This window comes from Odontesthes bonariensis, chromosome 22, assembly GCF_027942865.1.
Source record: "Odontesthes bonariensis isolate fOdoBon6 chromosome 22, fOdoBon6.hap1, whole genome shotgun sequence".
Taxonomy (NCBI): Eukaryota; Metazoa; Chordata; class Actinopteri; order Atheriniformes; family Atherinopsidae; genus Odontesthes; species Odontesthes bonariensis.
In genome coordinates, this window is record NC_134527.1 from 23,827,757 (window position 1) to 23,842,650 (window position 14,894).

The following is a 14,894-nucleotide window of genomic DNA, read 5'->3' on the forward strand; positions in this document are numbered from 1 at the left end:
TTAAATTCTTACTCTTCAGTCAAATAAAAAGCAATATCTAAAAAAAAAAGAAGATGAGCTTATGAAGCAGAAAAAAGTTACAAGTAATTGGGCAAGAAAATGAAGATATAATAAACTGAAGAACCTCAGATAGGCCTATATGCGTAGTTATTTTCCATCACAGTAAACCTGAGCGTCTTTCTTTTGGTGCCGAGACTGAGTGTAAATGCGGATGACGTCACTCCAGCTTGAGTCTGATTGGGGGCGATTTGAATGTGTTTCTGAAGCGGTTACTCACTATTTACACTATAAACTGCGGATAATACAGACATGGGAAAGGCTCTATAAAAGATTAAATGCAAGCTCAATACAAAGAAGAAAATGTGTTGCTCAGGAACAGGTCCTGCCTCTCCTGAGTCCTGCAGCCCGGTGAGTGAGGGGGCTGGGCCAGCGGGGAGCAGGCTGGAAGGGAGAAACGGCTCCAGCGACACCTGCAAACAAACTTCCCAACTGACTTTTTCCTGGGTGCAAAACAAGACGGATGAATTCGAAGCAGTCCGTGTGGAATACGGGCGTGAAATGTGTCAGAACTTTCTGAGCACCGGAGCAAGCAACGGAGAGACGTTCAAATAGAAAGCAGTGCGACATATCAGACCGAGGCTGAGGCGACAAGCGGCAGGTAATGGCAAGCCGATTCATCCTCATTTAGAAAAGTTCTGCTAACATCAACACAGTGATGTCATTTGGGGCCTTTAAAGGTAATGGTCACTTTGAGCTGGGGGCCGTTTGATTGATTTGTAAATACATTTCTATGTAATGGTGCGTTCACAAGTAAAAAAAAAAACGAGGCTGGATTTGTTGGGTTTCGTCCTCCACTCACAAGTAGTTCTTTGTTGTGATCTTGCAGAGATCATTTTCTGCTCTTGTGCATTTGGAAAGTTGTATGCGTGGGTTTCACTTCCCGGTCAGTGCAGCAGAAGTATTGTTAATGGATTCTGCCAGTGCGGAAAAAGTGTATGTAGCCTGTTTGAACTCCTTTGTTTAAACAGTCCACCCTTTAATATGACAAAAGACGTTTTGAAAGCGTTAATACAATGCCGTTTATTGTTTAAATCCCAAACAAAAACTGTTTTCAAGTCTGCTCTTTATAATTTCACCATCACAGTTAGTCTGAAAGAACATTTTCATGCATTTTGCAGCATGTTGTTCCACTGATACTCACTGCGGGGTGAGTGCGATACTCATTTCTTGCATCTAATTTAGTTTCCTCAAATGTGCAGCACATTCAAGTATATTTACCATAGGATGGAAGTACAATAATGCATCTTTTCATACAGCCTATTATGGTAGCTTGTCATGTGAGAGGAATTACGTTATTCAATCATGCATCATCTGACAATAATCTAAGGGCAACAAGATGGACTTGCTAACGCCCGAGAACATTTGCATAACGTGCATAAATGTCAAAATGTTTCCCAAATGCTTTCTGACAGCATGCGTTCTCTTGTTATGTGTAATCTTTTTTCTCACGCTCTGTTCTGCTGTTTGTGGCCTTGAGCCAGGTTCACACTAAAATCTTCTGCAGTTACTGTAATGACAGACTGAAGACAATGACTGACACAAATTCTGCGCATGCTAGTCTTCAAGGCTCATCTTTGCAGGTGCTTTGTCTCATACTTATTTCATTTTTTTTTTCTGATCACAGATATTTGGTTTTGAGCAAAATATACTTAGATGGATCTTGAATATTTCTATATGTGGATTCAGATCATGTTTTTAAACCTATAAGGGAACGCAAACCATACCATTAAAACTAGTTGACCTAATATAGCACAACCTGCCAAACTAGGACAATGTTTATTCTACAAAGTGACATATAGGCTTTCCCTAGTTCCTGATTACAATGGAGGGTTTAAAAACAGACACCCACGCCTGTGGTATCTTCTATTGATAATGCTGCGCATCTTTTGGACATTCTACAGTGTGCAAACTTGATAGTGACATTATTGTTAGATAAACCCCCAGGTTATTAGTCAGTGTAACATGACTAAAGTGCTGTTGTTGCTGGTCTACTGTTTCACTTTACTGGTTATTTTTCACAAAATTAACATAAAGTCAGCAAAAGATATTCTTTAATAGTGCATATTACAATTAAAGCAATGACTTTGAATTCATTAAGCTTTCAGTCATGTATTGTTTTAATGTGTATAAACGTTAAACTTCAGCAGAAACCTTTGCACGCTTTGATTTAGTTGTGAAATGATCGATTAGCTCAACTTTATTGAGAAAGCTGAGGAGATTAGTCAATTAGAAACATAGATAGTAAATGGAAAACTCAATTTTTAAACGTGGTCACTGCTATCTTGGTTAACAGTGTCTCTCACGTTCAGACTTTACAGTAAGTAACTCAAAATAAATGTCACAAATATTAAAATGAACTGATTCATGTTTACAGTTCACAACTTGATTATATAACAGATTGGTTTACAGAAGTAATCCAGCTCGAATAAGAGATTTGCAGCTCCTGGCTGGTGGTCGTCTGATTTCATCATCTTCAGTTTCTCAAAGACTTGCCAGATGCTTCAACTTGATGTGTTGTTTCAGAAATGTTACTAATATGATTGACAAGGCGGGTACAATTTGCCTTAAAATGCAATAATTTTTGGCTAGAATCTGTACTGATTATTTCATAAAACCCTTTAAAATTTTCACATGAATTGGATTCAGCTCTAATGCTGGTGGCTGGGCTTTCTGAATTGCCACCATCAATAGCCGTCCCTACGTTAACTTCACTCACTCATGTCATGGAAAACACAAACTGAGTCTATAAACTTGCTCTTTTTCAGTGAGTTCATGCCCAACAGTTTGCTTTTGTAAGAAACAGATTTGACTGAGAACCAGAGGACAATATGTATGTCTGTTTGGTAGAAGCTACTGTTAAAGGAGCCAGACCCTTATCTGTGCAGTCATTCAATTCAATTCAATTCAAAAATACTTTATTTATCCCAGAGGGAAATTAAATGTTGATGTAGCTCAATTAAATCAAGGAGTTATTATAGATGCACATAACACAGTTTGAGAAATTTAGTTATATAAAAATTGACCTTTCAGGTACATCAACGAGACATTAATTCATTTATTTAATTATTTATTAATTTGTTTCTGTATGCAGACGTGAACACCTTATTTCTGCTCTTTTAATATGGGGATCTTTGGGAATTGGCTTGCTTTTGGAGCCAGCCATTTTAGGAACTGCAGTTTCAGCTCTGAGGGTTACTCCTTGTTTTGAAACTATTTTGTAATTACTAAACTGTAGAAGTTGTTTTGCAAGTGAACGTCGTGATTGTTGCATGCAAGAATTTTCTGCTTTGCTCAATCTTTATTTTATGATGTTATAAACAAGTTTTTTTTTTCCCCCACTGTTTTAAAGCAAAGCTAAAAATGTCAAGATATCATCATAGGCTGTGGGAATGTATGATGCTGACCAACTTATTAAGTCTTTGAAAAATGCATCCATTAGCTATAGCTGCTCTCTCCAGGGGCAGCTTGAGGTGAGGCTGGAGCTTGTTGATATTGGGCGTTATGGTGAGATACGCTCTGGATAGGTTGCCTGCCAATTATATGGCTAACATACAGAGAGATAAACAACCGAGCACAGCTTCAATAAAAAAAACTATAATTAATTTGAATCAATAATTAACCTAACAGACCTAATAGTCTTTGGACTGTGAGAGGAAACCCATGCAGTTACAGGGACAACAGACAAACTTCACACAGAAAGGCACCAGCCGACAAGCAGGTTCAGACCAAGTACCCTTTTACTGCGCTAATCACTGCACAACCATGCTAGGAAAACAATTATTGATCACACTCCTAAATAGGGTCGTTAAAATTAAATAAAACACTTTTGATTTAACATACTGAGCATAGTTGGTTTATAATGCAACAGCATACAAGCACAAACAAACATGTGAACCAAAATAAGCCGCAGGATCAAACTGTGCTCACTGGAGTGGCCCCCAGCTGATGCAGATGAGTGTCTAGACAAAGTACAGGCTGCACAGCTGACGCTGCTCTAGAGCCATGTCATGAACTATTCACAGCTGAGAGTGAAGTCACAGCGGATCAGGTGTGAGTAAATGATACAGTTACGTTGTCCTGCTGTGCTGCACACTGCCCCAGCAGTTGGACAGATAAGCTATTGTAGCTTCATCCACACAGGTAGCAGTGTGGAAAGTACATTTCCTTAAGTGCTGTACTTCAATGCAGTTTACTTCTACCACAGTTAAAGGTGGGGTAGGGGATCTTTTTCTGGAACATTTTTTCACATATTGCTTGAAATACTCTTCACACCCCCATTGCATCCAATTAATTAAAAGTTTTGACACAAATATGAAAAGTTTTAGTGGCCTCTAGAACGTACAATCTAGGAAAAACACTATCCAATCATACTGAACGGACCGTTAACGATGATTGGATACTGATGGTCTATCAAACTGCAATCTGCTCCTCCCTCCCCCTTCTTCCCCCTGTGCGCGTACCCTGCTCCGTGAACGAATTACGCGTCCAGAAGCTTGGCAGGAAGCTAAACTAGAGCCAGCTTGGCTAGCACCTAGCATTATTAAACGTATAGTTAGCATATACTAAATACTAAATACGGCAACGATCGATGCTTGCTGTCAGAACAGCTCTCGTGCACCTTCGTGCTCGTGCGCGTTCATGTACTCTAGAGGCGTGCCTTTGGGGGGAAAGTGAAGAAAAGGGTTGGGACTTTTTACCTGTGTATTTTCAAAATGCAGCTTCGCTGGACTCAAAATCCAGGATCTCCTACCCTACCTTTAAGTGTTTCCACTAATTACAACTTAAAGGGGAAGTTCGTTTTTTTTAAACCTGGACCTTATTTCTGGCATAAATTCCGTTCATATACTCATTGATAACAGTTTGGTGAAAGTCGGTGTCCTTCGTAAGATATTTAGACTTGAGATCCACTTATATCCATATAACGGGAGAGAACAGGGCATTGACAATACAGCCTCTAAATAAGGCATTATCTGTCTTCACCAATACTTGAAGCCGAATGAATGAATGAACGCGTACTATTAGCTCAGTGATTTTTAGCACATTTTTCCTCTTTTTACGGGGCAAGAGATTTTCCTGATTCCAGACCAGCCTGTTCTAGACTAAACAATTAAACACATCAATGAAGTAAATGACTGTGTGGTCTCATTGCAGCATGGTTATAGATTAGACCAAGTCCAGGCCACCCACAGCTAAGAAGTTTCTGATGTTTTTATTAACTTGAGATTGAAGTAACATAACTATTTCCTCTTCAGGTATCTGGTGGATGGAAAGAACATGGAGGTGAACAGAAAAGAGGTGCCGTTATATGTAAGTGACTGCATGCTTTGCTCTGCATTCCTCGTGTCTTGGTGGTTGGGTATATTGGTCTGTTTGGGGTTTATTTTCCACACCAGAAGTAGAACAATCTTCAACTGTCATCTGTGAGTCCTGACAACCCTTGTGTGCATTGGCTCACTGGTAGGCCTTGTGTCGCAGGTGAAACCCAAGCCAGTAGGGTTTCAGTCCCTGGAGAAGCCAGGCCTTACACAAGCTGCTCACTAAATGAAGGTGCCGAAGGGGCCAGGATACAAGAATGATATACCCAGTTGGTTCTGGGCTTTTAAAGGACTGTATGTGCTTATTTTTATGAATTAAATAGCTGTACAATATGTATTTTTTATGCAAAGTGTGCAAGTGTGTTTGGATTATTGTTTTGACATAGAAAATTCTTTCTCTCGAATACTTTTATTTCTTCCATCTGCCTTCCCTTTCCTCTGCAATCTTCTATATCTGCCATCTCTACTTCTTTTTGTCCCTCTTGTGCCCCTAGCCTCCTGCGTTTGTGTGTGTGTGTGTAAGCTTGGGTGGGCCAGCCACTGAAGCGTTGCCAGATTTCGAGTGAGCAGTGTCTGCTTGTTTTGCTGTGTCACCAGTTTTCAGAGTTGGGGAGAAAGGGGGGGTTTGCTCCAAAAACCTTCCCTCCAACTTATGGAGGGCTGGTCTGAAACCCAGGCATGCAAATCATTATGGGCTCAAGCACTTACACATACACCTCTCCATTAGGAGGAAGTGGCGTCTCCACCCTCTAAGGTCACAGCTCAACGGGAGCAACTCTTGCTGTTGAATGAGATCCAGATTTCAATACTGGGCTTTGTGCAGAAGAGCCGTGGCACACTGCTGTGATATAAAGGCAGCTATTGTGACACGCCTAGTAAAGTTTTATGGTGCACCTCCACACATGTAGCATAGTGTTAGGCCAATAGCAGATACTGTTTGGCAAGATCAATGGATAAATGGATGCATTGAACTGCAGATAGAAAGTGCTGGAGTTTCTCTGTTAAAAGAGGTTCTTTTTGAGGTCCAGTGCCAGACTTCATGTAAGAGGCACTGTTCTTTCAGGTTTATATGAAGGAGAAAAACTGATACCCGAACAAGAAGATTTTGTACTCATTTTGCTGAACTTGAAAGTTCAGCTCTGCTGTAAAACAGACAATACACAAACAAGTAACTGTTTCTCAGTTGCAGCCAAAAGCAGCATGACCCAATTATGGTCTGCCACCATGTCTGTTCATATTGAAAGATATTTTTGGATTCTTGTTAAATTGATTGGTGCCAATGAAGATGACTGTATTTAATCTGACTCTGATTAACCCCAAGATTTAGTGAGATTTAGATATTATGGACATCCTACCATACCTTATCACGCTTTGACATTTTGTTGTCCCAGAAATATTTGTGTTATATCATCCTACTATATTTTTATCTTTTTTATTGTCTAAGCACTTTGAATTACTCTTGCTTATAAAGTGCTATATAAATAAAGTTTTGATTGATTTGACAATGAATACCATTGATAAGATGATTTAATATCATGATGTTGCAACAATACATGTAGTAGCGTAAGTACGCCAAGTGTAACCCACTTGTAGTTTTTAGGTATATTGAGAGATTGAAATTTAAATGTAAAAAGTATATCATATAAAGCCCCCATTGACATGCTCTGACCACCTGTGAGTTCAACCTGTTCCAGCCACACATTTTGGTTCAGACATTTGTGTTTCCAACCCAATCTCATGGCAGAACCTTTAGCTACATTGTGGCTTCACAATAAACACTCAAAAAATACACTATCACTACTTTTCCCCCTCTCTTTTCCCTTTGTCTGTATGGAGACACAGCTTATATTATGACTTATATATTCAACGTCTGGCAATAGCGTCTGGTGACATTAGGGATGGTGTTAGGCCATGGACTCTTACATCAGAGACCACGGTATCAAGATCCATCCCACACAACATTTTCTACAGTTCTTTCCCTTTTCTACTTAGCTTCCACTCACAGATGGTTAGGATTAAAAGTTAAAGCACATGGTTAGGTTTATATTTTACTAAATACATAGTTAAGCTTGCGATATTAGGCATGATTCGTGCCTACAAGCTTTGATATTCATTCATCACTGTTGCAGTAATGCCCCACGGATGCTGCCCAATACAACAGTCTACAGATATGTTGCCATCCTAAGATTTTAAACCCTGAAATTTGACTCAGTCAATTGACATGCAATTTACGTTTTGTTTTGGGACTGTACTCGCGTTTGTCAGAGTAGAAATTGTAATCTAACAATGTGAGGCTGTAGCTCAAGAGGTAGAAGAGTTGTCCTTCAGTCTTCAAGATAGTTGGTTCAATCTCCAACTTCTCCAGTCTACACACTGAAGTATCCGTACTGAACCCCACATTGCATGCCAACTTGTTACTCCTTTCTAAGTTGCTTTGAATTTAGCCAATCCTTGAATTAGTTAATTAATATGCTGATCATCATTCATACCTGCTAAACAAGAGGACTAGGGTAGTAGTGTCATTGTAAGCTTGTTGGTATTATTGCTCATCTTAAAACTGCTGCTGCTCCAACAGTAACTACAGTCTCACAGAGTAGCTTTGAGCTTTCAGCCACACTTGCACTAATGGAGATAGATTAGATGTATGCATTTTGATCTGATTCCTAAAAGGCCAAAATGGTTTGATAGAGTTAGTTATTACGGCAGCCGGTATGCACAGTATGTCTGTGTAATGTTTTTTTCCCTCTTAGTGTTGCAGTGTTTGTGTTTGCAGTGCTTTTCACATGTCATACGAACAGAAAACCTCACTGTGCAAGGTGTTTTTTTTATGCGGCAAAAGGAGAACAAAAATGTTATGATTTAACCAATAGATATGTGCTCCTACGACAACAGCTGTGTCCAATGATGAAGAGACAAGATATTGGTATAAATATCTAGAAATCTCTACTCCTTGATATTATTGTGTTACAGTTAACAGTGCATCGTGAAATTAAGTGTGTAAGACCACACCAGTTTTACATCTGGCCTATAGTTATTAATAACCCATTTTTACAGCAGATTAAATCAGTGGTATGTGTCTCAGCTGAGTTTGAGAAAAGGCCTACAGCACAGTGCTAGCTGTCACCTTCAAGACTAAAGAGATTCAGGAGTTATTTTAGGTCAGGGTGAATAGTCTTAAATGTCACTAGTATTGTGAGGCTTAACTAAAAGCTTTTGGCTCTTGAAACTCTTGCATAACTTTGGGTTTGACAGGGTATTTGCTTGATGTGTGAACGTGTGAATGTCAAAAGGAATTATTAGAGCATGTAGAAGTTTGTAGAATAGACCAGGCATGTGGCTTCTCTCTGCCTTCTGCTACATTTTTATTTTTTTGGTTTGAGCAAAAGCATCATTATAATGATTTATAGTTAGTGGAACTTAATTGTTTTCTCAATTTCATATGAGGCTTATATGAAATCTCCCTGTAGAGTCCAACTTTTCTTTATGAGACAAAATGTAATTTGTGCCAAATTGTTAACTGAAATGCCACACTGAAAAACTGACGTCAGGCTGCCTCCTCACTATAGAGGCCTGCTTGTTATTGGAGCTGTTTTTGTTTTTGCAGCAGCACTGATCTGGCTCCCCTGACGTCACCTACTTGTTGCACTCAGGAGATCATGGCAAAGAGCTCGAGAGTTGATGACTGCTGGTTTCCTGGAGACCAGGCAGCAGATCTGATGCTGTTTTTCCCCAATGCATGAACAACATGTTGAGATTATAAAATCAGTCTCTTTTTTTGTCATTGGATTTAGTGTTCAAATAAAAAGAAACATTTAGGAGAATACCCAACAGTTATTACATCATATCTCAGCAGAATTGTTTGTCTTACTCATATCACGCTGTGATTGCATTTGTAATCAACCTCATGTTTGTATACTATAATTACATTATGCCTGACCTTAAAACTGCCCATATGGGAGGCTTGAGGTAAAGCTACAAGGTCTTGAATAATTTATTGTCACTGGATCAGGTTGTGTCATGATAACGCTGTGAGAAAAAGGAGAAAAAGGCCATAGATCACACCAGTCTGGCATCTCATCACCCCCCAGCCTTCCTCCTGCTTGTTCCCCAAGGCTCAGGAGGTGCCATTCACTTTGAGCAAATTCTATCTAATGATATTGTTCCTGTATAAAGTAATAATATCTTGAGCTGCTGTAGACTTTTGGGACAATTGAGTGGAAATATAGCATCCTTAGAGGGCGTGAAAACAAATAACAAGATATTAGAGAAAAGTGTTCACATGTGCTGCTCCTGTGTATTTCATAGACATTTAAAATTAATTAAAAAGAGTAAAATCATACGCCTTAATATGATTTAACAGAATATGACTCATCCAGCCAAAAGAGGGAGGGCAAAATTTAGTGAGCATGAAAATCTATGATCTATGTTCAAATGAATGTAAATATTTGGCTGAAGAAATCCCATCCGTGGAAAAGGCCATCAAAATATCAATGACAAAATTTGAAATTCTTCTCTGCTTTTCTGAACAGCTGTTATTGCTTTGGAATACAATAGGCCAACATCTTATCTTTTGTTTTGCGGAAAAACAATCAGCGATAACACAAAGTGTGTGCAAAATAGTACTCCACCGAACCACTTAGCATACAACAGGCTGAGAAAATGCAGCCTGAGTCAGACCTTGTTATCAGTCCAGACCAAAAGCCTGCTTCCACTGGAGGTTAGTTGAATTTCTGCTCCTGAAGCACCACTGACTAAGCTCACGTAACAACTATTGAAACCTCAAAGTCTTTAGGAGTAAAGAAGATAAATAAAAGGAAGACTGATAAAAAATAATCTCACAATATGAGGTTATATAGAGGAACCATCCACATGTAATTCAGGTGAATTCAGCTTTTCCTGCTCCAGTGTTTTGAGTTGGTAGTCTGTTAGTCTGTTTACTGTCAGTATAAATTTAAGCTGATGTAGATACTGAAAACACAATAAAGCACGATGAGCACATTTGGCTGAAAAGTTAAGATAAGTAAATAAAGAAGGCCCCCATAAATCACACGATAAAACCCCAAACTGAGCACAAGAAAACAAAAGAGAAGGGTGTTGCACAAGCATGGAACTTGAAGTATGTGATCCCAGATACACTGAGCTAAACATCTTGTAAAGGTCAATCACTGGTGGAAAATAATGCAGAGGAGGTGAACTTAACCTTGTGATTGAAATTGTTGGGTAATCTGAAAGTAGAATAACAGTCTCTCTTCCACCACATTGTTTTGCAACTAGCTGATCTGGTGTAGCTGTCTCAGAGATTTTTTTTTTATATATAGAAGCAAAACTAGATGTTTGTGTGAAATGATGAAAAAGTCTTGCTGGTTTTTGTATGTGTTTGAATTAGTTTGTGATTGTGTGCACACTGCATGAGCCTTCACACAATCAAATATTGTTAGTTATGCCCTAAGTTGCTGGTTGCCACGCGTGAAAATCTGTGGGCTGATGCAGGAAAAAGAAAAAGAAAAGTAGATCAAATACAAGAAAAAAAAAAAACAAGGCAAATGATTTAAAAGAAATAATGAATCTCACTGAGACAGGGAGCAGATGCTCTCTCCCACTGTGAGAAAATAACTGGTGCCTTTCTTCCTCTTTTTCTTTCTGCCCCATTTTCTTCCTGTTATTCAGTACACTGGGTGCAGTGAAATTGACTGAAGTAAATCAGATTTTGTGCGCAGTTTTACTAGAAATCCCAAATTTTTCCTCCTCCTAAAGGGAAGATGTTCCACTGAGAATGAGTAATAAAAAAAAAACTACTTAAAATGTATAATGAACTGTGTATTTTGACTTCATTACAAAGGTGGGTATAGGTGAAGCAACTTCTTTTTTTCTCCTTTCAGGGACAAGTAAAGGTTCATGTAATATTACAAGCCGTAGCGCCAGAAGATGCAGAGTTTTATGTTGTTGTTCAAGGCTCTCAACTTATACATGTGACTGCAGCAAAAAGAGGGGACGACGGGTTAACTCTTTGCTTCATCGTTCCAGGTAATATGTTCAACCAACGAAGCACCACTCACTCTGCCACCAAGCCTCTTTGACACTATTTTTCTATTTTTCCACAGGCCACGACCGTGTGGAAGCTGTCTCTGTCACACCCTACTTTTACAAAGAGGATCAAGTTAAGCCATGTGAGGGTAAAGCATCTCTTGAATACATCAGGGATGTTGCCCAGGAAGCAGCAGAGTACTTAAAAGCACACAGGGACCAGCTTGGCCCCCAGAGCTACCAAGAGGTCCTGATGAAGTTTCCTACTTTGGCTCAGGCGGCTGATGAGGAGCTCTGTGTTGGACTGTTTGACCACAGTGAGCGGGATGTAGAGCTCAGACAAAGTTCAGGCGATGAATCTGATTGGAAGCAACTGGATGAGAAGATCACACAGGCTCTGGCAAACATGGATTACCCATGGCAGTGGAAAAACATAGACAGTCAGCCAGAAGAAGGTAATGAAACAGGAAGTGCGAGTATAAATCACAAGCTGGGGTCATGGGGGTAAGTTTGTAGATATTTCAGCAGCCGCCCATCTGTCGTTGATGCTTTCTGACACCTCTGAAGCCCAAATGGCTTTGCATACTGTGTGGTATAGATGATCTAAACTTCAAAAGCAAGACTCATATTCAGGAGGCTGGTGTCTGTGAGGATTAATTCAGTCTCTCAGGAGAGTCAAGGATGTTTAGACTTGAATAAAGGAAGCATCAGCTGGTCTCCAGTCCCAGTTTTTGCCCTCCTACTTCCCCAACCATCCATGTGTCAGGGATTTTTCAAACTTTGTTATGACTTTTTTTTTTTTTACAGAAAACAGTCAATTTTGGTGGAGTTCGTCCAGTTAAGGAAATATTCATTCTTTTATATGCTTCTTCCCTGATAAAAAATATTTAACTCATAATTCAAAGATAAATAAAATACCCACAAGCAGATAGACTGTTTCTACAAATATGTTGCCATTGTTTTTTTACCCCTTACATGCAGACCACAGGAATTCAATTGTGTGACGGTAATTAAATTGTGAGTGTTATGTTACTTAGATGGCAGTTACCTATCCCCCACAGTAACACTGTTACACTAACACTGTAAGATCTTGATTGATCTAAATTGGTGTGAATTGCAGATGTCCCTTAGCAAATGTCAGTTTGATTTGGGAAAAAAAAAAAAAAAAACGGTAGATAACATGGGTATTTGGTAAAGCAATGTTCAGATCTGGTCCATTGTCCCAGAAGTGCATGACAGTAGTAACTAACACAGAGAAAAAAAAACAAAAAACTATGTACTCTTGCAGGAAATCAGAGATATCTGAAAACATTGGCAGATTAAAACCAAACTTAACTTCAAAGCCAAATTACATGAGAGTAAATGAATAAAGAGATAAATGTCTTTGTAATTTTGATTAAAACATCATTTACTTTAAACGACATTAGTCATTCAGGTTAATTTCATTGCTGTGGTTCTCTGGTGTTCATTAGTTTAAAACCGGATTTGTGCCTTGAATGTACAACTCTTTCATCACATGACGCTAAGGACCAGCCAGCCAGCCAACCGGGCAGAGGCCGAAGTGCTCCTGAGAATGAGCAATTACTGCCATTATTCCTCTTTGGTCAGATTAGACTTATCTTACAAACCTCTTTGTCTACTAAATCTGCTCTCCCTACAGTCCTCCTCAGCAACACACTCCTTTGCAGAAAAACTATGCTGGAGATTTTTCTGGCTTCTGGCCACATTACACTTTAAAGCAGTAAACATCTCTGTGTTATCAGAAAAGAGGGGTAAATTTAGTATGAAAATGAAGACAATACTCATTCTAATATAGAAAAGTATGGGTTAGCATGATGGGCACAGACACAATTCCAAACTCTTTTTACAAACCTGTTTCCAAAAAAGATGGGACCGTATAAGATTTGCATAGATTTCAATAGGAAGGGACCATTTAGAGTAGAATATTCACATGAGAAATAAGAAATTTTGGTGGTTCTGCTCCGATAAGAAGCAGATTACATGAGCCACGTAGCCCCGGATTAAGGTAGGATATAGGGATAGAGCCCTGAGAGTCTAGACGCAGAACAGAGTTAGGAGTTTATATGGATTTGGCGCCAGGGATGACCTAGATAAGGTTTAGATGACAAGAAGGTTGCATACAAGATGTTGTTGAAGACAGATTGACATGATTAAAATGAGATTTAAAGCACAGAGACTACAGGCTGATTAGTTGAGAATAAGTGGGCAAGGTCATTATTGGGTTAGACCAATGATGTAGAAATTTAGGCTGGAGCCAACAAATTCATTTGCCTTGCTGCAGGCCACAAACAGTCCTTGTACAGCAGTATGTATGTATAGTGACGGTTCGCTTAGAAAAAGCAAATGTCCATGCAAAACATGGGCAAGGTGCAAATACAACACAGCTGTTGGCGTCACTCCTTTGTGCAGTATTTGCAGAAGGAACAATTTGACAATAACTTTCTTGTTTGTTGACCTTTGCACAGAGAATATGTGCTGAATTTGCTACCCACAGTTTATCAAAACCGGGTCACAATTAATGGTGCCATTGTAGAGCTGACGGGGTGTTCACCTCATCTTTAAGATGTAGCAAGACATTAAAGGGAAATGAAAAAGTTACATTTGAATTTTTTGTCGACAAAAATGAAAGAACCCCTGGTCGACTAAGGATTTTTGTGATGCAGTAATTAGCAGAAACATGCTCCCCTTTGTTGTAGCAGCATATAAGCCAAGAGAGGGAATGTAAAAGCATCATTCAAAGTCAAAGAGCCCAAACAGATAATGTTGATAGTCCCTCATAGTTCAGTGAGCAAGAGTCAGCAACTGTTCACAGCAGGTGCGTGTTCAGTGAAACATCCAGTTTTTCTAGGTAGTAATATTGTCAGTGTACTGTGAACCCTACATAAATCTTAGTCATTCCTCCTTTCATTCCATACATACATATCAGTTAATGCGTACACCTGCAGAGAGTTGAGGTAGTATGTGTAGCATATTACATCACAATTGATTTCAACTTTGGCATAGCATGCTGATATACATATAGAGTATTGGGAGTTTTCAGTCATGATATATGACTAAAATAGAAATACTAAGCACATTAGCAGCTTTTCAGGTATGTACTCCAATATTTACTGTGTCCATCCCTGAATTTATTCCTTCTTTGATTCTTTTCTTTCTAGCTGTTGAACATCCCCCCAAAGAAACCCTCCTTCACCTTGCAGTGCGCTTGGGTTTTGTCCGTCTCGCTCGTTTCTTAATTCACCAATCAGCAGGTGAAAGGGCGTTGACCTTACCCAATCAGGAGGGAGAAACACCCCTCCAGCTGGCTCAGAGGGATGGACGCCATGCCATATTCAGGGTGCTGGCAGCGTAAGGCTATGATTATGTCATTAACAATCCTGAAGCACAATAATCTCTTTATTTATGAGTGTGCAGGTGTAATACATTGTAACTTGTGCTAGATTAAGTTGATACACTTGGTTTAATGATATATAA

At 39.2% G+C, this 14,894-nt stretch overlaps 1 protein-coding gene across 4 annotated transcripts in view; it reads left to right on the forward strand.

Moving 5' to 3' along the window:
* Nucleotides 1-294: 294 nt before the first annotated feature.
* Nucleotides 295-14,894, forward strand: part of arhgef28a (Rho guanine nucleotide exchange factor (GEF) 28a) — a 42,845-nt gene continuing 28,245 nt past the window's right edge. For 3 of the 4 annotated variants that reach the window (XM_075456664.1, XM_075456666.1, XM_075456667.1), the window contains exons 1-5: nucleotides 296-658; nucleotides 5,313-5,367; nucleotides 11,255-11,399; nucleotides 11,477-11,854; nucleotides 14,579-14,768. In XM_075456664.1, coding sequence (XP_075312779.1) covers nucleotides 5,335-5,367; nucleotides 11,255-11,399; nucleotides 11,477-11,854; nucleotides 14,579-14,768 — 746 coding nt within the window. In that variant the 5' untranslated portion in view covers nucleotides 296-658; nucleotides 5,313-5,334. Of the gene's footprint in view, nucleotides 659-5,312; nucleotides 5,368-11,254; nucleotides 11,400-11,476; nucleotides 11,855-14,578; nucleotides 14,769-14,894 lie in introns of all 4 variants that reach the window. The other variant, XM_075456665.1, reaches the window with a different exon arrangement.